We start from the raw sequence: 22,500 nt of genomic DNA on the forward strand, positions 1-22,500 counted from the left end.
AATTTCAAAACCTTTTCTTCAGAAAGCACTATGACAACACATCATTTTATCATTTCGGGATTCAGAAAGAAGTGGCAGAAATGGATTTTAATTTCCAAACGCAATAAAATATTTGCTCGAAGCTGAAGCGACCATATTCGGGGAGAAAAAAAAAGGAAACCGTGACGGCGGCCAAATGGAGGAAAATAAAATTATTCAAAGAATTGAACTTTTTACGCAACTTCCCGCCATAGTAAAGAAACAGGGCTGCTGATCTTGAAGCGAAACACCGTTACACCGATTCAATAACTTCAGAGATACCGTCGAAGTCATGTTGGGACCGCCTGACAAAGTTCTTTCTTTGCCTAGCGGGGAAGGGGGTCATCGGAAAAAGGAGTTTCGAGAGGGGTGGGGGGGGGGGGATAAAAATTTAAAAGTGGAATCGATCACATTTCCGAAAAATTGTGACGGCCTGCAAATGTATAAAACTTGACAACGCAACAGTTTGTAACTTCGCAACGCCACTGAGAAGTTGGGTTTTTTTGTACACGATGTAAAAGCACTCGCGAGAACAAGTGCCGAAGTCTAAGACGAAGACTTCTTATCAGTGATTTCATGATGAAATCCTCATCAACCTCAATATGAGTTCATCGGCTCAGTTAAAACGATTATTATAACACTAAATCTATTTCAACAAATCCGAACTCTTTTTAGAAAATCGATTGCTTCTCCCGAAAACTCTACTAATAACTGAAATGTCGGACGTCATATCATCCACGAGTTCAGCAGGGATGTATAGTATATCTACATTTCTTTCAATGAAAGTAAGAACGAAAAACACTTTAAAAAGTGTTTAAGTTTATAGTGGTGTGACTGATTTTCACTAATTTTACTTCATCTGTTCAAAGACCTGAAAAATAAAAAGCAACATCCGATTAATAATGAGAGAAGCTGTGTTATGTCTATTTCTTTAGCACACTTAGTCGTATGCTGTTCAAATCCACAGCTGAAAGACGAGAAAAGAATCACAAAATGTTGAAGGGCTAAATTGATTAACCATAGAAAAACATGAAGCACCCTGTACAACAAAATCCGATCACAAGGGAAGAGTTTCGCTTGTCGCTTAAAAACTTGTAAAAGTCGTCCAACGTGGGAATACTCAAAATGTCCCATACGCGCGTAAACAAGTCAGCATGAAGGCAATTTGTTTCCTATTGCATGGTAACTTGCAACAGAACATACGATAGTAGCCCTCTTAGGCACAAGGAGCCACAAAACGAAAGACTTCGTTTTGGCTAGGAGTAATCACAAGTGTTATCCATCAACTTTATGAAGGCCAAAACTCATCTTTGCCCTACAGAAAGGCAGCAAGTATGAAAGGGTATAAAATTACGACATCTATCACTCACCAAGTGTGAATTAGATAAGAGTGTTGTTATGGCATGGGTGGGCTCCTCAGCACAGTCACAAATGAGTTGTTTATTTTAAGAACACCCGTTCCCGCGAAAATCATGTCCCTGAAAAAAACATGGCAGAAGCAGTCACGCGTGACATGGCTTCTCCTGACTGGTTAAAATTGTCGGCCCTTTGTTTGTTTCGCGCACAAGGTGTATCTAAAAATAAATCCATTGGTGACTGTGCTGGGGCGAGACCGCCCAGAGACAGATCAACAGTCATATCTTATTCACTCTTGCACTCACTGAATGACAAAAATGCGATCAACAAAGGAAAAACTTTGAAAAAGTGGCAAAGATGTACCACCCGTACAATAAATCTCTCGCTCTCTCCTCCACTCTTCAAAAGACCCTTCACTCCCGTCCTCGCAAACGAACCCTAAAATGCTTTAAGATTTGAAAAGGTTTGACGTCTATCTCTACCAATAAAGACTTCGAGAGATAAGTTAAAGACCTTTTATAAAGGTAGCTTTTTCCAGTAATCAATTCTTCTCACCTTGATCTGTGACAAAACGCTTCCTTTCTGGGCAAGTTCAGCTTCAGTATTGGAAACCGCCGACAACTCCACTTCACGCGGTGGGGCCTCCTCTACTGATCCCAGCTTACATTCCTTGCTATTCTTTCGACCGCGAGTCTTGATAGAGCTTGGAAGTGCATTCCTATCTGGCGTCTTTTGATTTCGCAGCTCTGTCACCTTCAAATTCTTAATTTCGTTCTCGATCTCCAAAAGTCTTTTCTTCGTCTTTGCCACCTCGCAGTGAGATTCATGAAATTCGGCATCAGCATCGGTTGTAGCCTTAGACCGACTGGTAGATAACGAGAAGAAGATTTTCCTATCTTTAGCGACTGAAACCCTCTTTTTCAAGCCATCCAGCTTTTTCAACAGCTCCTTTTTCTCTTTTTGCAAACTCTCAGTTTTTGCCGCAACATTAGTATTCTCCTTACTTTTTTGAACACTACCCGGATCTTCAAAGTTCAATCTGCTTAACGCAACTAAAGATGGCTTCTTTTCCTTTGTACCTGAATCATTTTTCATTTGTTTAGCATACTCTAGGAAAGCCTTTTCTGTTTTTTCCAACTGTTGCCGTTCTTTATCTGGATCTGTACAAAAACGCAAAAAATGAAGGTGACTTATGGTCAGACTGAATAAATACTTTTTAAACACGCCTCTTTACTCGTGAGTCAAGAAACCCGCTCTTTCCAACCCAACCAAATCCAACACAAGACTGAGGATACCCGACACAAATTTCTTCCCATAAAAATATAACAATCACGTTAACGCTTGCCACGGCGTTCCACCATGTCCCAGGTTCGATTGCCACACTCGGGAAGTCATATACAGGTCATATGTAGGTAAAGTCGCTTCGACGTCGACGAACAAGCAAGTGTCAGCTGGTTGTGTCCAAATCTTTGGAAAACTAAGTCTTTGGGCGATTGTAATTCAGCGTACCACTAGTTAATTTAAGTTGTATCTGTTTTGAGACCCTACTAAATCAGCCGTTACATGGAGTCTGTGTGTAAACACTTCTCGCGTGAGTACTAGTACTCGTGCGAAGACATTTATGGAGTTGTCAAGAAATTCGAGGAATTTCCAAGTACCTCAAGATAATTTGAGTGCAAGGACTTTGCAAGAACACCGCGTAAAATTCTAAAATCCTCCAATTTGTAATCACTGTAAAAGTACAAAGTACTCACCGTATGAGTCGGAGTCAATTCTTGTCCTCGGTATGTGACCTTTGTTTTCACTTTTTTCTGCGCCTGATTCTTTATTCTCTGCTGCAACTTCTGTCTTTTTCGTTCCACCATTTCTCTTCTTTAACTCTGCCTTAGCTTCACCTTCTTTGTTACCTTCATACAAACTCCTCTTGGCCAGTATTCCCTGTGACATCTCAAGTTTCCCGTTCTAACAAAAATAAATTGGAGAAAGTTACACCCTACAATAAAGAGTCTTATCGTGACCAGGTTTTCTTAAAATAATTATCACATATTTCACTAACTACGCACATCATGAGTGGTTTATTTAATGGTCAGTATTCTAAAACAACGCCCGCTTGAAGTTATATTGTTCTTTTCCACGCGATTTGATTACGAAAAGACAAGATACGGTCGTAAGATGATTAAAACGTTATAAACTACAGATTTCATTTCTTTTAGGAAGTCTTTTCCTCAGATGAAGAGCCTTTTTAGTGGATACTCCTTGTTGGTGTAGCTAAGTGTATAGGTATGTCCCAGAGAATTTGTGCATTTTCGTTCTCAACACAGATGTTTGGAGGTGGTTCCTTATGCCATAGTGTTACTTTCTTGCCATCTGTAAACCCAAACATGTTCAAGATCTCGTGATAGATTGGACGTATACATAGCATACGATCATGTCTACCTTTACACAGTGTTTGGGCAATAGCAGGGCAGCACAGAGTAGACAGGGTACGTCTTCCCCGTTGATATGACAGAATCTGATAGTTTCTCCTTAGAGTTTCTTGGCCTTGTATACTTTAGTTGAAATTAGCTGTTTGGACGATACTTGTGTGGACGCTATACACTATGGTAGGGATGGCCTGACTTTTCCGCTTTTTCGCTTGGGATTTCCGATAATCTGTAACCCTTTGTTATATCAGATGCTGGATGCATTTCTCACTCACCGTTTGGGTAGTTTCCTGTCCTCTTTTAAGTGCCTCTATTTTCTTCTGTACCTTCATTTCAACTTCTTTTTCTTCATCAGTTGCTTCTCGTATGACAAGGTATCCATCAGCCTCTTCATTCGCTGCTTCATCATTCGTCTCTTCGTTATCTTCAACACTCGCCTCTCTGTTTTCCTGTTTGCCTTCTTCTTCGCCATCTACCAGATTCTCCGTAGGCGATTGACGACCGACATAACACACATCTGTGTCACCAGCGCTTTCTGTAATAGGACAAGTTGAACCCTCTAGTTTATCAAATGATTTCTTTTTGGCCGTCTTGGTAATGGAGCCAGCGATTTTGTGGATTCCTGCTGTTAGTTTTGAACCTATGGAAAACACAACCTAGAATAAGTTGAGCCCAATTTTACAAAAGGTCAAAAGAAGGAGAAACTTCCTAAAAAAATAATTATGAGTGGATGTGGGTCACATGAAAAAGTATTTAATGCAGTGAAGTGATCACCAAACCAATTTGAAAGGAAATTGTTCTAGCCAATCACAAACGCAAACAACAGAATGAGCCAATTAAAACTTACATACGGCCGGCGCCAAGCGCGGGAAAACGTTTGCGGCACGTGACATTATCGAGTTTCCGTTTGCTTCGGATTGTTTGAGAACGAAACAATGACTAAAATGAACAAGTCTCTGGCTAAAAAGCTCCCTTTCGATGTTCAACCGTAGACCGTCGTTTTTGCTTGAAAAAGTACCAATGAAGATGCGAGGATGGACATAAGTGGTTAACAAAGGACAATTTCAGTTTGCTCGAGAAACAGCCTTGATTTGTGTTGTTTAAAAGTAACTTCTGGGTTTAATAACGTGAATTGGAATAGCGAGTTAAGCAGCGAGAAATAATTTGGTAAAATTACACATAATGAACTGCACCGCCGTGACACAGCCCCTATAATTCGGTACAATAATACAATTTTTGCAAAGAAACTAGGTCCGAATCAAGTCTTTCCTTAATGTAACTTTTGAATGACCTTCCTATGTAATCGAAGAAATAATATTTCCACTTGTGCGAAGTCGCTTACCTGCTTCTCCTTTGTAGATTTCCACTCGCAATGCAATGTGATTGTGCCACGACTGTGGCTTAATCTTAACGTAATGCGCATTAACTGCCATTTTTAGCATGTTTGTTACCACTGTGTCGGGATCATTATTGGCTTGAAAAACCTGTTACACAAAAATATTACTTATCATTATTTCTAGCCAGTGAATAATTCTTAAAACAATAGCATTGAGAGGTGGGCGCCTTAAAAGCAGCAAAAATCAACGTCAACAATCTCCTCGAGGGTAAGGAGGTCACCATGGCAACCGAGCCACAACCCACCTCCAGGTCCCTGTCAACACAACAGAATTCAACATTAACCAAAATTGTGGAAACCAAGGAAATCGCCAAACGAAATAGAATTGCACCTGCAAAGCTTTCTGGCCCCAGTTGTTCACACGATGGATAGCGCTATCTACTGGATAAATCACTATCCAGCGGATAAACACTAGGAAAACCAATTGAGTTATTCCGTGGATAGTGATTTATCCGGCGGATAGCGCTATCCATCGTTTGAACAACTGGGCCTGGCCTTTTTGTATAACAAGGATTTAAACTCGTAGTATTAAATTTCTTTATTATTAACTCATTATATCTCGCAACTGTAAAACGTTTATTAATTGTCAATATGGAGATAACAATACTTCAGTTAACTGGAGTGCAATATCCCTGTTGTTAACTACAAGATGCCCCGGCCTCTCCTATTCTGATTTTTTCCGAAGAGGGCGGCGGTATTGAATCTTGCAACCTGATTGGTTCTTCGCATGGTCCGGATTTCCGTATCTCTACCCAAAGTAACGCTTTAGAGTTGTTGTGCTTGGCTTAAATTTCCATTTCTTTGACACCGAAACGTTTGCATACAAAAGTTAGTTTCAAAACAGATTTTTATTCTAGACAAGAGGCTTGAAAAAAATATTTCAATTTGAAACGTTCAGTTTGTTTAATTATAAGAGGCAAGATGAAAACGCCTTAAGTGTACCTTTGCCACTCCAAATTCTTTATAACTTGTCCAGTTTGTTCCATCCTTACTGTATGCTATGGTGTATGTCTTGACAAACCAGCCTCCCTGATGAATAAAACCTGGTCTTCCTTGTGATGCCACTCCGCACACCTTCGTTACTTCACCTGATATCACAACAATTTTAATAGGATTTTAAGGAAATTACTCTTACAGTTGTACTACACTGGTTACTGTTGAAAAGAAATGAACATCTATACGGCATCATTCCCAGGAGCTGAATAGCACTTAACTCTTTGTGGAGAAATTTGTCCCATTGCACTACTATACATGAAGCCAATGCTATTGCACAAAACAAATACGAGCCAGTGACAACTGGTCTGGTTTGGCTTCGGATGGGCTGACAGAGTGCAAATTTACTAAGCCAAAAATCACTGGATCTAGTATTAATGAAAAAATAATGACCTCTTACTAACCGAGCGCGAGAGCCGTACAGGGAAGTATGGGCCCGAGGTCGTGGCAGTACGGGCAGAGCGCAGCGAGGTCAGTACATAAACGACCGTCGGCCAATATTCCCCAGTACGGCGGTCCCGAGCAAGTGAGGTTAGTAAGTTGTTTATTATATGGCATGTTCGTAATTTTCGTCTTCCATCGGCGAACTTTGAACAGTAACCTTTTACATGTAAATTCAGCTTGCTATAATTGTACTGTTGTGTTGTTTTAAAACTTTCTGTGTTTCGCTCAACTTGAATTTCCTGTGAAGAGAGAAAAATACAGAAACGGACGGTTCCATGGTGATGGTCCGTACTATAAAATCCCGACCAAAAACCAGGCAATCATAGCTGCTCCATTTCACCTAAGAATTGCTTTACATGCAATAAACATGATTATCACAATCACTTTGTTCAAGTCACCAAGCCTACGTAGCTGAACACGAGTTCATGTAATCTACAAGAAAAACTCTATATCGAATTAATTCAAATCAAAGCAATGCAAATTAAATAAGATGAAACCAAAGAAGATGAACCAAAAAAGAACTTTCCAGAAGAGAGAGGAAATTGACTTGAACAAATTGCATGTAAATTTGTTTTTCCTTCAAACGAGTTGATAAAGGCAATAGCACACTTACAGACATAACCATTTGAATCTTTTGGATTGCTTTTTGGGCGGAAATATCGCCAGGAAAACGCTGGAAATGGCATTTCCAGGTGTCTACATTTCAATTTCTTTCTTTTTTTTTTTTTTTTTGGGGGGGGGGGGGGGGAGGGGGGGCCCACCCCCATAGAAAACTCGCGCCTTAGGCGCTCGAGTGCCAGGCCGCCTGCTGTTTATTTTGGGACTTCTACTTTCAAAATTCATTGACAGCCCTGCATCAGCGAATTGAACCTGGGGCATAATTTGTAGAAGGACGGTCATTTCACTACATCACTGTCCCTGCTCTCCAAAATTTACCTTTGATACTTATATTACAGTCAAACCAAGTGAAGCGTACCCCTCAAGATTGCATTAATGAACTGATTATTTGAAACTTGAACCCGCTAGTCGTTTCAAGAATGCAATAATGAATTGATTATTCGAATATTGAACTCGCTCGTTCGATCCAAGAATACGGCTAACGGGTTCCGTTTCCGAAAAATCGATTCAGTATTGCATTCTAGAGAAGACTAGTAGGTTTGAAACCTACTAGTCGCAACAGTGAATTGATTTTTCGAAAACGGAAGCCGTTAGCGAATTTAGCCGTATTCTTGGATCGAGCGAGCGAGTTCAATATTCGAATAATCAATTCATTATTGCATTCTTGAAACGACTAGCGGGTTCAAGTTTCAAATAATCACTTCATTAATGCAATCTTAAGGGGTACGCTTCACTTGGTTTGACTGTAACTACTAATACACAAATAAAACCCTGTAACAAACCTAAGTCAATTTGTAGATACTGCTGTTTATCACTGACATTTGGACACCAGGCACCAACAGATGAATAAAGTCGCCCAGAACATGGTTGTGAGACATTATCCAAATATGATGATGCTGTGATGGCACCATCATTGACACTACCATCTGACAAACCAGCTGGCACAGGGCCTAGAAAATATCAACATACCAATGATGGAACATGTACAAACTACAGTGATTTGCCATTGATTTATAGAAACATGGATGTTTCTTAAGTATGACCTTTACTTGCATCATTCCAAACAAGAGAGAAGCACAGAGAAGGGTGGGTGAGGAATGACATACTCCTTACATGTCTATAGCCAGTCCTTTGCAAGATCGAAAATTCATTGAGTGAACAATCGGAATAATAAGGAGTTTCCCCCATGCAGTTTTGACAGTAATACACATTACAATGGTGGCATGGGCTAGCACTTAACTCTGCAGAATAAGCAGTTCAAATTGCCAATCAAAGTGAAGAATGGAGTTGATTTAACCAAAATGTTGACTGTTGCCCCTATCTTATACAAAACATTGTCCTACGTTCTTTTCAAATACAAAGGAACATAAATTTTGGCCTTGTTCAGTAATTTGACATCCAACACAATTTTATGACCAAAGGTTGTGGGTCAGAGCGTGTAATTTACAATGTACCAAGTATATATTTCTAGTTTCCTATCCACAGACATGAAAGTAGAACTCTTTGCATAAGAAATTGACAAGGCAGCTATTATTTATCTCAAAGACCCCAATGTTTGGTATATAAGACATTTAAAGGGAACCTCCTAGAGTTCTTACTACAGAATAAGTTCAAACAGAAGGAAATTATGTTTACAAACAAATTTGTTCGAAATTTGTTTTTGAAACAGTGTTTATATCAAGGAAAGTGAATTTTAAAATCACTTAATTTCACTTTCAAATTTTGTGGGCACAGCCATCTTGAATAATTGTGATGTGTTACGGTTGCCCTATTGTTCTGACACAAAGAGCTTTTGTCTAATAACAATAGGGCAACCGTAAAACGTCACAATTATTCAAGATGGCAGCACCCGCGAAATTTGAAAACAAAAATAGGCGATTTCAAAACTTATTTGGATACAAACACTTTCTGTGAAAATACTTTTAGACTGAGTTGACTGTAACGGTTATTTCCTGTGATTTAAAGTTATTTTTTTGTTGATCAGAAGTGAAGGTTCCCTTTGACAAAATATAATGACCTGCAACTGGTGCCATAGTCTGACCCACAACCAACTGATCCAATGCTAATGGCTGGAATTATTGTTCCCACAGTTCCTATTATTCTGGTCTAATTTCAGGGGGTTCATTATTAACGCTGGACTGACCCTGCACATTATTTTGCCCCTCCTTAGACTACTGTTTTCATCTTTTCTGCTTATTTTATTACATAAGAAACACTAAAAATGCCCATCTGTCAAATCATTAGGACCTCAGCAAAATCTTAATAATCTCCCTGTCATAAAATGTAGCAGAGCACATACAATTTGATAAGGACAACCCCCTTCCTACATCAAGCCGATCATGAGCACAGAGCAAAAATGCCCCTTTCTGCAAGCCTATAAAATTAAGTCACAACTCCACCCAAACATGAGTAAACAAACATGCCTGACAAAATGAATCAACACTTAAAATGCACTCACCTCTACTAGATCTGTCAACAGCCTTGCTGTTTGATTCAGTAGGACTTGTGGGGTTGCTGCTAGATCCAACAGTATTAACACCATCCCACATAATCACCTTGTCAGCATGAGGTACTGAACTGGACACCTCTTCATAAATCTGATCACTCTCTGCACAAAAACCATTTGTGTCTTTCGCCTCTTCTTCCACTGACTGCGTCCGCTCTGGAATATCAGGTGGAATGGGAGGTAGAGGCCCCAACTCTTGTTGACTTACAGAAGGGGAAACAGCTTTTAGATTTGAAACCTGAGTTCCTGGTACAATCTCTGTATAGGGATCTTCCACCTTCTTTTGTTTATCCATTGACTGTATTATCAAACCACTCTTCTCAAACTGAGGAGACTGTAACTTCACCTCCAACCCTGGAGATACAACCGGCACAGCATACTCATCTTCTTCTTCTGGCTCAAACACCCCTGAAGGTGATGCCAGCTGAATGAATCCAGATTCTATGAGAAATGCCTTCTTCCATCGTTCCCAATCTTTTGAACTCTTTGCTACCAAAGTAAACTGAGTCACATTGTCTCTGATGACATGAATGGCAAGCTTGCCTTTTTCTTCCTCTCCAGCTTGAATTTCACTGCATTTCAGGTCCACTGTTATTTCAGGATCATCATCTTTAATTGCCTTATAACAATGCAGTTTCTCTTCCCTAATCAAGAACCAGCGCTTAGAGGTATCATTTAACTTGTATGCATAACCTGCCAAAGCCACACCATCCTTAGGGCTAGAAAAGAGCTTGTCTTTCTTGCCTTTTTTCTTTAACCAGTGAAAGAATTGCTTCTTCTTTTTAGCTTTCTGTTGCACTGGTTGTGTCTGTGGATTTGGGGAAACATCACCTCCATCTGAAGAACCAGAGTCAAACTCGTCTGTAGCAAAGCCATCATCATGACATTCATCTCCAGGAGAGTGGTTATCTTTTGTTGTTAAATCTGCCACAGCTTCGTACACATCCCCCCCAAACTGTTCACCGTCTGCTTCATCAGGGACCTGTGGTAGTTCACCAAGGTCTGGAATTTCAGGTAACTCCTTGTCATAACCATTCTCTTGTGGGGCTCCATGAACACAACTTACTGCAATGCTGTCCTTATTCTAAAAAGAGTAGCACAGAATTCAGAAGTCATTTATAACAATTTAGCAATTATATGATTCGAATTAAAACAAGCTCTTTACTTCATGAATTTTTGTGACGTAGGACACACTTATATGTATTTGACGACAACCACATCAAAATCTATCTGTGCATCAACTGCACTAATGATAAAAAATGAGATGTAACAGAAAATTTAGCTTCAGCAAATATCACTTAAGCACGCCAATCTCTGGTATGTTAACTTCACAAAATATAAATGTTAGAGGGATGATAGAACATACTCTTAACATGTAGATCTATGCATACAAACTATAGAGGATGAAAAGCTACAACTAAAACACTGATTAGCACAACCAGCCAAGAAGAAAAACAAGTTAAATGGAAACAGTATGAAGCTAGCAAGAGGATTTACAGGTTCTTATTGAAAATCACAATTCATTTCGACATGTAGTTGATCACAAGTTCCATTAATCTAATGATGATTACAACTAGTGTAATTCCTTACAGAAAAAATGGTTATTTTCCACCAAGCTTGAACTTTCTTCTTTCCTCCCCGCATGTTCACTTTGAATAATTTTTAATACAAGTGTGGCAGCAATATTAGAAATTACAAATCGAAAACATGGTGATATTAGACTTCACATCCTAAGATATGCGGGTATAATTTAGCTCGATTTTATCACTGCTGTTTACCCATGAAAAAGAGGCAGTTTTCATAATGAGGAAATTAATTTTTCAAAACTCTTTTTCTCAAAACTTCCCATATGAGCTTTTTTCTTTTATCCAAAGAAACACAACAACCCAGAATAGTATAAGTATAATAATGATGGTGATATTAAAGTTATCAGAAAATCTCATCACCCAAATATTTTCAAATATTACCTAACTTATTAGATTCCTGACCAAGACAATTATGGTTCCTAATTTCCTTTTACAATGTAAATGTGCAATGCGATTCTTTAAAGTAAACTGCTCAACAGTTTAATAAGAGGAACAACCACCACAACTTAGAACTTGAAATGTAATCGTAGATCTGTGATCAACACAAACACCAACGCTTGGCCAATACAAATTTAAATTTAAAATTCAACCACTTACCACTTGCTCTTTATTACACAATCAATATGAACAACTATAGGCTAGACAATGCAGAGACACTGATGAAACTACAATGAAAAAATGGCTAACAATACACCCTTTCCTGCAGGAATTATTCATTTGATAATTTACAACAAACCAAGGTACTGTACAGTACATTTAGTAATGTAGGTGGATTAATACAGTTGCAATGATTATCCCTATAATTGATTGGATCATGTGGTGTGTATAATGAAACAAAATCCCTACCAATACAATACTTCCTCTGTAATGACGCCTACCTACAAGAATTTTCTAGCCTTCTCTGATAAGGATGATAAACCATCCAAATTTACAAAACATGTCCATAACACTGGGCCATTAGAGAAGTCGCAAACTATTGGGAAAGACACTGGAGCATGAACTCTCCCTGGTGATGTACTGTCACATGTGATATATAGTGAGCCACAGTAATAATATGGCAGTAGCAGTTGTAGTAACCCATTCCACATAGGTGGAAATTGTAAATAACATTAAAAATAAAGCTTAATACTAGAACTGACTTTCCAACAGTTTCTATGACAAACCTTAGTATTTTACTAAACGGCTGCAGAAAAAATAATGCAGACAAAAGGGAAGTATCCATTGCAAAATGACTGTCTTAAAAAATTTTGCTCTCTGACTTTGCCATAATACATGTACCTGTATCACTGTAAATTTTGTGATATCATTATAAATATTGCATACTGAATAAAGGAGGGGAAAGTGGGGGTGTTTTATCTAGGCTACCAATAAAAACAACTGCGGATGTGACACCAAAAAGACAGTGTAGATCGATGAACCACAAGTTCACTAAAACAGTCTTCTGGATTAAAAATGTAAACATCCAATAACAAATTGTTTAGGTTTTTGCAACATGCAAGTCCACAGCAGAGTTTCCTTGATACATCTCCTTTTCAATCCCAATTTCACTGAATTTTATCATTGTTTAGTGGTATGTTCATTCAACAGAACAATGCCATTAATTAGTAAAAGACTAACTTTAAAGGTTTTTCTCAGTTTACAAAAGATTTCTATGAGAAGTCACTTAAACGGCTAATTTCTGTTCAGGTTATATACATGTAACAATAAAATATTATTCTGTCGAATAATTAAGCTATATAACTTCCTTTAATTGACAAACTGCCTTGTAAACATTGTGGGAAGTGAAATTTATGATATTTAATCCTAATTGATTTATGATCTGAGTTTATAATGTATTAAGTTATTACATGTATTTATACATACGGATAAACAGGAAGTATTTTAGAATACGCAGGGAACCACGCTGTTGATGTAACAGTATTCAAAATGATGTTATAAGCTTGTAATAACTTTTAATTGAACAGTGTTTTAAAGAAAGAGAATTAAAAACTTTAAATCTTTTACCTTAGAGGAATCCTCATAACCATTAACCTGAACCTGTGCTGTAGACTCAATATCCTCCTCTTCTTCAATCATTTCCTCTTCTTCTTCCACAATGGATTGCATTACAGGTGCTTGATGGCTTTTACAGAATTGACTTTCATCTGAATTTGAACCCTGTGAGGTAGTTTTTTTCCCAGAGGATGCAGCTATTGTAAGGACTTTCATCCATTCTTTAAGTTCATCATTATTTGATGCAACAAAAACCCATGGCGTCATATCAGACTGTGTCAACCGAAACACAGGTGTGCGCATTAGCCTGTCATCTAATGAAATCTGGCAACAGGGCATGATGATTACATCATATGCCACTTCATTCTGCTCTTGTGAAGGAAATATGCACAGATGTTGATCAATAAGAACACACCACCACAGCTTTTCGCTGTGCTTTTCTCGAAGGAATCCAGCATAGTCTGGTTCACAGAGATCCTCTAGAGAAATGTCAAACAGGGCAGCACTGTCTCTCTTGCGACTTTTCCGTTTGTTAACTGGAGAGTGATTAGAAGTTTTTAATGTATTTGAGTCGTTTAAAGTTAATTCATCATGATTAGCATCATCATCACCATCAGAGTTCTCATTTTCCTCAACAGGGTGGTAAATAACAAGTTCTCTCAGGTCATTTATGTTTATTTCTTCATCAAGATCATGGCGTTTTTTTGAAGAGTAAGAGCCCTGTTTAGATTTAATGTTAAAATGAACAATAAAAAGCATTCAATGACAAAATTAATTTATTATAAAACTTATTATTTGAAAATTAGTATACACTGTCAGAAAAACTAGATTCAAGCTCAATTTATGCTTTATTAAAAATTTAAATATATACAGCAACCACCCTGTGAAAACAGCCATGTTGAAATTATGTGCACTGAACTTTAAATAAAAATGAACAAAAAGGGAAATAATATTATTGATCATTGCATTTTAACGTCTGGCCAAATTAATTTTGTAAATTTGTGACATCCAGAGTGGTGGTACTTTAACTTTGAACACTGCTTTGCAATTTGAACGATCATGTCATTGAGAGAAGTGATCCTCGCACTTACGGGTAGCTGGACAATTTAAACATGATGACGTCACATGAAAACCACCTATTGACCTGTTCCCAACTGTGTGGCTTCAATTAACTCAATAATTGGTAAAGCATTGCACCGGCATCGCAAACGTCATGGGTTTGAATTCCACTGGAGCCACCTGAATTTTTTATAAAAAGCAACAATTGCTTAAAAAAAAGTGTAAGGATCACTTCTCACATTCATCTACATGTATAACCTGCAAGTCTAATATACATTCATTTCATTTCATTGATCACATCATTGTTCTAGTGACATCTAAACTTGATGGGAAATCTTTTTTTTTTTCCCTGTTTGGAATACATTTACTGCAGTCTGAGTTTGACTCTTGAAATGCATTCCTTGTGTTCAAATCAAATTTGTTCAGATTTCAAATTAAAAGAGACATATAAGAGTCCATCAATCAGTCTGTCTTCTGTCAGTCAATTGTCTGTAAGACTTAATTGTCTATAAATAAAAATATACACTGTACAGTCAGACAAAGAAATGAGCCAGTTTTGTTTACATTTCGTAAGTACTGTAAACCAGCTTCCCAGTACATATATGTACGTCATTAGCACAGACCCAATCTATTTATATCCAAGGTTTCTATACTGATATACATGATCCACAGACAAATATTGGCTACTAATAAATTACCAATAATAATCATATAAAATAAATACTTTTTATTATTATTAAACATTATTGTTGTTGTTGTTGGTGCTAGTAGTAGTATTAGTACCAGTAGTAGCAGCAGCAATAGTGGTATAATACTAAATCACCATCAGCACCTAAAAGACCTGATTAATATTATTTTTGTTTGTTTTGATTTGGTTATTCTACGACAGTTACATGTACCACATTAAACCAAAATGTGGCATAATTCCAGGAATTTAACTGTCCTTTAGAACTAGCAATAGTGACTTATTGAAAATTGTACACACCAAATGGATGGTACTGTTAAAGGATGAAAAGCAAGAGAATGAGATTGCAGGAGAGAAAAGTTCTACTAATAAATATACGTAAAAGTAACAGTCGTTTACAACCTTCTACCCTCATTTTTTGTGAAGCATGCATGTCTTGCCACCATTTTTTGCTTACTCTATTGCAGCTTCAAATACTCAGAATTCACATCCAACTTGACAATAGGCAGAAACAAAAGTCAGACCAGGTCAACTCGGATGGCTCACCTCGGATCGACATTGAAAAAAAGTCCTTGAGAAATCACCCTGGCCCTAATCTTTAAGCTAACCTTTTGAAAATCGGCACAAATGTTGAATAGTTTTGCTTTACAAAACAGCGTTTTTTTGCTCAATCTGAGGCAAGCCATACGAGTTGATCCCTGCCCATTGACAATAACACCAAAATATCAAAAAACCACCTGAACTTTTCCTTCATACAGTTTCTTCACATCATGAACTGTTCATGAGATCCTGAACGTGTGAATTACATTGTATGTTTGGGACATTAAGGAATAACCTACACTGAAAATTATAAAACACACCTTCAATGTTGTAGTCACTTGCCACTCTTCATAATTCTCTGACTGATAGGACGAATATATATCTGGAAGAGAACCACTGCGTGGAATCTTTTCTGTGCTAACACCATTAAACTCATTTGCTTCATCCAGTGACTGGCTTGAGATGGATAAACCAGCATTAAGAAGCATGTTATCCTTGTGGTTGTTATTTTTTGGATTTTTCAGAAAATCATTCATTCTTTCCACAATTGTGAGGCATTCTTTTCTGCAAAACTCAGCTTCTGAGCTGAGACATTCCTTTGGCAAGGTATTCTGGAGGAAAACACTTAGTTTGGAAAGCCCAGAATGGAGTTCTGTAATGCAGAAAAACCACAATGGATTAATGAAAGCAATCCCAATTAATAGATAATAGAATTGCATGTTGTGAATTAAAGCACAATGGTAACATTTTTCATTATTGTACTTGAAGACACTTATGTTCTACAGGTACCTCATATTGCCCATGTTCAAGAACATGTGTTGTGAGCTACAGCACGTGTATATATGTATTTTCCCATTTTAATCAAAGCTTAAAGGCAGAGTGCAAGTATAAATAATATTATTAAACTTGGCTATGACAGGTTTATTAGAAAGATGCTATATCTTTTGGTGATTGAATCAGGCATAAAGGCACCCAATGAAATTAGCTGGGCTACTACAAAGAAAAAAAAACCACTAGATGGGCCTCCTACAGGAGAGAAAATCATATAAACACTTCAGCAATATACACGTAATTAGGCATGTTTTCAGTACTTTTCAGCTTAGCAAGTTGCAGTAATATTTTCCCATTGTGCTCAGAGACAAGCATGTCATAAATTTAAATTATAGTTATTTAGTTTTTCAAATAATAAGAAAGGTAAGAAAACTTATCCAAGAAAATTGAATTTCTAACAGCAGATGAAAATTCCACAACAGTTTAGATAATACTATTAAACGTTTTTTCGCTACTCTTCTAATTAAATTCAAAGTTATGGTAAATAATTTCATTTAAAACTAGACTTGCACAAATTTGCATTCACCAATGCAAATGTATCCAGGAATAATGATAATCTACAAAACAGAACAAAGAACAGAATGTGCAATCAGCCTTCTTTCAGAGAGCATATGATTTGTTGAGTGAAATAGTTTAAACCAGATTAATGTACTGTATAGCAAAATTAATAACTTTGTACAAGCCAAGTGAATGAAGACCTTTAACATGGATATAAGTCAAAGACTGACAATAAAAGTAGACTTGCAAAATTATGTTGAAGCCAAAAATCTGCTACTGTACAAAGTATGTTAACTTTTAGCCATATTTCCATTTTCACCAAACTGTCAGGTGCATAAGGATAAAAATTAAACAAGAACTTCATTACAAGAAATTGCATACCCATTCATGTCAATCAAAGAACCTGAATTTCGCACTGCATCAGTGAAAAAAATCTACTGCATTGCAAACGAACTGTACGCCTGGTGAAAACTTATCAGCATACATATACGAGAGCATTTATTATTTATAACTTTCATGTAAACATGTTTAAAAAAACTATTTTACCAAAGCGAGAGAGCAATATTTCTAGTTACCTGCTAACGTTCATCCTTTTACATATAAGCAGAGAAAATTACACCCTTGTTGCTGGATAATATAAGGAACAAAAATTACAGTAAAGGTCCAAATTTCTTTAAAACTCTGAGGTACTCTAAATATTATTTTATAGATAAAGGATTATGATCAATTTCAAATCATAAATTGTTGATAAAAATAGACTCTAGTACAGCCCAAACTACTGCTATTATTAGTTCACTATTAAGTCTAGATGCAAACAATTTTAATGCCAGACACTTGTGCATACTAACATGTGATAAAAAAAGAAATAATTTATTGGAATCTAAATTAAAGTAAAGCACCTTACAGGTTGCATTTTGATTATTCTGTATTTGATTCCTCTTTTTTTCAAATTAGTTAAATACTTGCAAAGGATTGAATTTTTAATTCTCAATTACAAGAAGTGCATTCATGCTTGACTGCACAAGACTGAACATTCTATCCAATAAATTTTCTGCTGGTGACTATCAACTCAGGAATATCAGCTGTTGAAGACCTTTCAAGGATGTGATTTTGTAGATTAGTCCTTAAATCCATAATAAGTTCCATTCCCATTCCTTCTCCACAGGTTCTTTTTAATCACCATATCACCTTAACCTACAATCTTGGACAAATTAAAAGGGAACAATCTTCCCCCTAAATCAAGGATGAAGCCATGTGAAGGCCAAATGCGCCATTTTCTGATCATTGATTCTGCAGGGAGGGGTAGGATCAATTTTCCATTTACTGGTAACCCACTGACTCCTCAGAGTGAGACTTAACAGATTTTACTCTGTCAAACACCAGATGAGTTTACTCATCAACTGGAGGTGTCCTAGGACCCCTGAGGAGTGAAAGGGTTAATCTGTCTATGATTGTAGCTCTCACAAGTCTCCAATACATGCAGCTCTGTCGTAGCCATTGGAAAGTAATAGGTTCAACTCCTGTAAAAGGATCGAGCTCTTGGATTACTTACAAGTATCCCCCTGTTATCACTGAAAAAGTCATCTCTCCTGGGTGGCTACATGATTTGTGAAAATATATCATTAATGTCAGAAAGGTCAAATCACCATAATAGATACACTTCACACAAGACTGAGTACTGAGGAGAATCAAGGATAACTATATTTGCATCTAAAGTTTCACAATTTTTGAATTCCTCAACAACAATAAAAGCTTTAAAAACCGCATACCACTCAGGCACTAAATTTAAGTTAAGACCAACCACATTAACTCAAAGAGTAGACAAGATATTTGACAAATCTTAAATACTCTTATTTTCAATTGAATCATGACATTGGAATTTCTTATACCATAATTATTATTTACGGATAAGGGTACAGCTTACCTGACCCTGCAAGCAGAGCCTTTCTGAACTCGCACTCTGGTGAGTTTAGAGAGATTCTGCTCGCAGGGTGACAGCTTACAGGCATGTAACAATAATTTGAGTTTTTTTGTAAATATTAGAAACATTGTACAATACAGGCACAAGTTTAAAATAAAGATAACAATCCCTCACTTAACCTTTAATATCCTTCAGTTATCAACATTTCACAGTAAGTCTTAAAATATTCTCTCTTTATTAGCAAAAGAAACTTGAACACACAATTTGATAATAGTTTGTTTGACCTTTACGTTTGTGCACCCCTGTGTATTAAAAATAAAATAAGGTACCAAATATTTGATTTGTCTCACATACCTTTTTATAAATTCTCGAAATTCGGTCACAGAATAAAGATAACTGTATGAAAGAACTTAACAAATGAATTTCAATATATAATCGCCAGTTTTTCGTCGAATGCTTATTAATATTGTCACAAGAAATTTGGCACCTCAACTCTATTAAGTCAAAACTGGATAAGCAAAAAATTATGTGGCAACTGAAAATGATGTCATAACTATCAACATTCTTTTAGTTTTTAATTTTCTTAGATCATGCTGATGTACGAGATTACTTTGTTTACATACAAGATGTTTAAAAATTATATTCATAGAGCAACTAATTTTAAGCCGCGTGACTTCTGGGTTCCTGAACAATAATAGCTTTCTCTCCCTAATCACCTAAAAATGGCACCTGGCCTACATATCAGAAGGCGCCTTCTAGGAAGTACATGAAACATACAATATCACTTACGAGGAGACTGTGGTATATATCAGCTGTTGTGGTACACCCTATATCCTCAATTTTGTCCGAGAAAATAGGCGTTTTTCTTTACAACACGTGCATAATAATATTGTTAAGAATAAGATGGTGGTTAAAAAGGGGTGATTTAACATCGATATGTAAATAAAAGGGCGATATATTTCGCAAAAGACGAACGCGTTTTTTTTTCTGTTGTGGATCCCATTCGCCCAATGGTTCAGGAATATAAATTTACAAGCGATTCTCCGAACCCTAATTTCTATAGTCGTGGTTTTATGTAAATGCATTTAAACCAAAAAAAGAATGGTGAGAAAATGTTGCTAATCCTCGCTTGATTCACAATATCTCTATTGAGCCCAATCGAATGCACAAAGTGCGCGAAAATAATTTCGAACTCGCGATTTACGTACTGTAAAGCTATAATGAAAATACAGAACTAATCTTCCGTAAAACGTTAACTCTAGACAGCCTTTAAAATGATTTTATGGTGGAAAGATGTTTCTTCTCTTGGTTTCAAATGACTTGGCGCATTTAGGTTAAAATTAATACAACAAACATACGCTAAATAAAAGATTATGTATAACAAATACTCAGGAGACTGAAGCATATCTCGATCACAATCCTCAAAAGAACCAAACCGGGAATTTTACTTTGACATTCTCGATTGAGTTTTGTCTGAACTCAAGCAACAGGATAGAAAAATTTTAAGGTCATATATCGATCATATCAATAAACTGTCTGTACTAAATCAACATTTCCGCGAAACTCGCAAAAATATCGACAAACTTAACAGCAACTTACCAACAAGTTCATCATTGGATATTTCAGCCATGCTTGTACATACGAAGTTTACTACAACGGACGAAGCCTATGACTTGCTAATTCCTATAATACAGCAACTTGCATTAAGTACTCGAACTTGCGAGTCACAACTCAGTTTCAGGATTTGTCGATATCTTGTCCTGATCAAATGGATATGAGAATGTCTTGTTCGCCTGGTGGTCTTCCAGGCGTCTTCGATGGTTTAGACGTTTTTCTGTCTAGACAAAACAGTCTTTCAAGGTGTCCTGCATTTTGCTTTCATCCCCTGTTTGGAACCGCCACCGCAACAAGACCCCTCTTTGCGGTAGGGATTATAACAAAGCGAATCAAGTGTGACACAATAGCATATAATCGTGACGTCATTTTCGTATAGCGTGATAAATCTTACCCACTGCAGCTCGCAAATTTGACATCAATTTAAATTTTGTAAACAATCAGAACGAGTGAAAAACGAAAACATTTTTTTAAAATCAGCCTTAATGACAGCTCACCGGATATCGACAACTTTCATTTCAAAATCATGCAACCATATTATTTACGCAATGTCTATTCAGTGCATGAGGCACCACCTAAGATAAACATACAAACAAAAATTGCGGAATTGCGGTTCATAGCCCACATTCCTACCATGAAAAATAACATAGTGTTATGAAAACGTGAATAAAAAATAACTTGAAATGAACTAAGAACTCATGCAAAAACCAAGAGCAAATGACAAACAGAAACGGAAACAGTACTGTTTCTTGTTCGAGACGTGTGAGATTTAAATTGCTTTTGGTGGATAAGTATGCAGTGAAATGACATGACAATGCATTCCATGACAGATAGATTCTTTCGATAGGAACGTATCAAAGTTCTTGTCTCAGCGGTGAATTAAGTGGTAGATGGAAAAACGCTAATGTGGCAGGGTCGACTTTATCGCAATTTTCAGTTGCTACTCCAAAGCCCCATTAGCATGCTCCAGCGCGATGGAACGGCTATCGATCACCGGGAAAAGACCTTGCAAGTGACCTCGCCTGGATGATGACCAAAAAAGGCTCCCCCCCCAAAAAAAAACATCAAAGTTGCCATGACGACCAAATACGTTTTGGCATGCAAGTGCAGTCACCTGTAAGAATTGACGTCATGAATTGAATGCCTTCATGATTAAGTCAGGAAGATTGTGGTGGGGAACTTACAGTCATTTGATTCCAGTTTGTAACGTTCATTTCCTCCTGTCCCAAGATTTTACAAATGTTTTCTTTTTACTAGCAACACTAGAAACTGGCAACTATTGCAAAACTGACGATTGCAATTATAACTATGGTAATAAACGTGAAGACTGCAAGCAGTTATCCGCAACAAGAGTGAATTGGATAAGTCACTCTTGTCCGCAAATATGATTTACCATATAACTGACAAATGATCTAGGTTTGTTTTATGTGTGAAAGTTTTGACAACGCAATTAGAATACGCCGCTAATTATTTGTCTTTCTTGTCGCTAAGGAATCAATGCCAAAGATATTACAAGTGTGTTATGACAACTAGTGCTTAAGATTCGACTTCGCTAACTACGCTCCAGTTCATCAAAACGCGACCCTGCAAAACGTCTTGTTATTCGACAAAACTTGCACAGGATGATCTCTAGCCCGAACTTCGGAGGCCACATGAAAGAAAGACAACACTCCTCAGTATCCATATTGTTCTGCTGCTGACAAAACTATCCGTGATCCTTGTGAGCAGAGTTGGCGCAGTACTGAGGGCGTTTCCCATCCACCACTATGCCTGGGGATCGAGTCCCGTACTCTGAAACGCCATATGTGGTGGAGTTGACTGAATCTTCATTCTGCTATGAGAGGTTTTTCTCCAGATACTCCGGTTTTCCCCTCTCTTAAAAAAAGCCTTTGATTTGATTTCATTTGATCTGCTTTAAACTCACCCTTTCGTCAGAACTGAAGACGTGGGAAAAAACGCGTTCACGTGACTGTCTGATGTGCACGGAATGTCAGAGACGCTAACCCCATGGCGTCGGCCG

General features: G+C 37.3%; 1 protein-coding gene across 6 annotated transcripts in view; it reads right to left on the reverse strand.

Annotated features, from left to right (window-relative positions):
- The window catches only part of LOC138052103 (uncharacterized), a 34,385-nt gene that overhangs the window by 536 nt on the left and 11,349 nt on the right, over positions 1-22,500 (reverse strand). For 3 of the 6 annotated variants that reach the window (XM_068898467.1, XM_068898466.1, XM_068898468.1), the window contains 10 exons: positions 15,937-16,268; positions 13,345-14,052; positions 9,707-10,838; positions 8,031-8,198; positions 6,136-6,281; positions 5,140-5,281; positions 4,073-4,437; positions 3,129-3,336; positions 1,930-2,534; positions 1-889 (listed from right to left, as the gene is read on the reverse strand). The exon at positions 1-889 is cut by the window's left edge and continues 536 nt beyond it. In XM_068898467.1, the coding sequence (XP_068754568.1) occupies positions 869-889; positions 1,930-2,534; positions 3,129-3,336; positions 4,073-4,437; positions 5,140-5,281; positions 6,136-6,281; positions 8,031-8,198; positions 9,707-10,838; positions 13,345-14,052; positions 15,937-16,268 (3,827 nt within the window). In that variant the 3' untranslated portion in view covers positions 1-868. Of the gene's footprint in view, positions 890-1,929; positions 2,535-3,128; positions 3,337-4,072; positions 4,438-5,139; positions 5,282-6,135; positions 6,282-8,030; positions 8,199-9,706; positions 10,839-13,344; positions 14,053-15,936; positions 16,269-20,465; positions 21,251-22,500 lie in introns of those variants that run through there. The other 3 variants (XM_068898469.1, XM_068898471.1, XM_068898470.1) reach the window with 3 other exon arrangements.

Source organism: Montipora capricornis, chromosome 6 (genome assembly GCF_036669925.1).
Source record: "Montipora capricornis isolate CH-2021 chromosome 6, ASM3666992v2, whole genome shotgun sequence".
NCBI classification, from domain to species: domain Eukaryota; kingdom Metazoa; phylum Cnidaria; class Anthozoa; order Scleractinia; family Acroporidae; genus Montipora; species Montipora capricornis.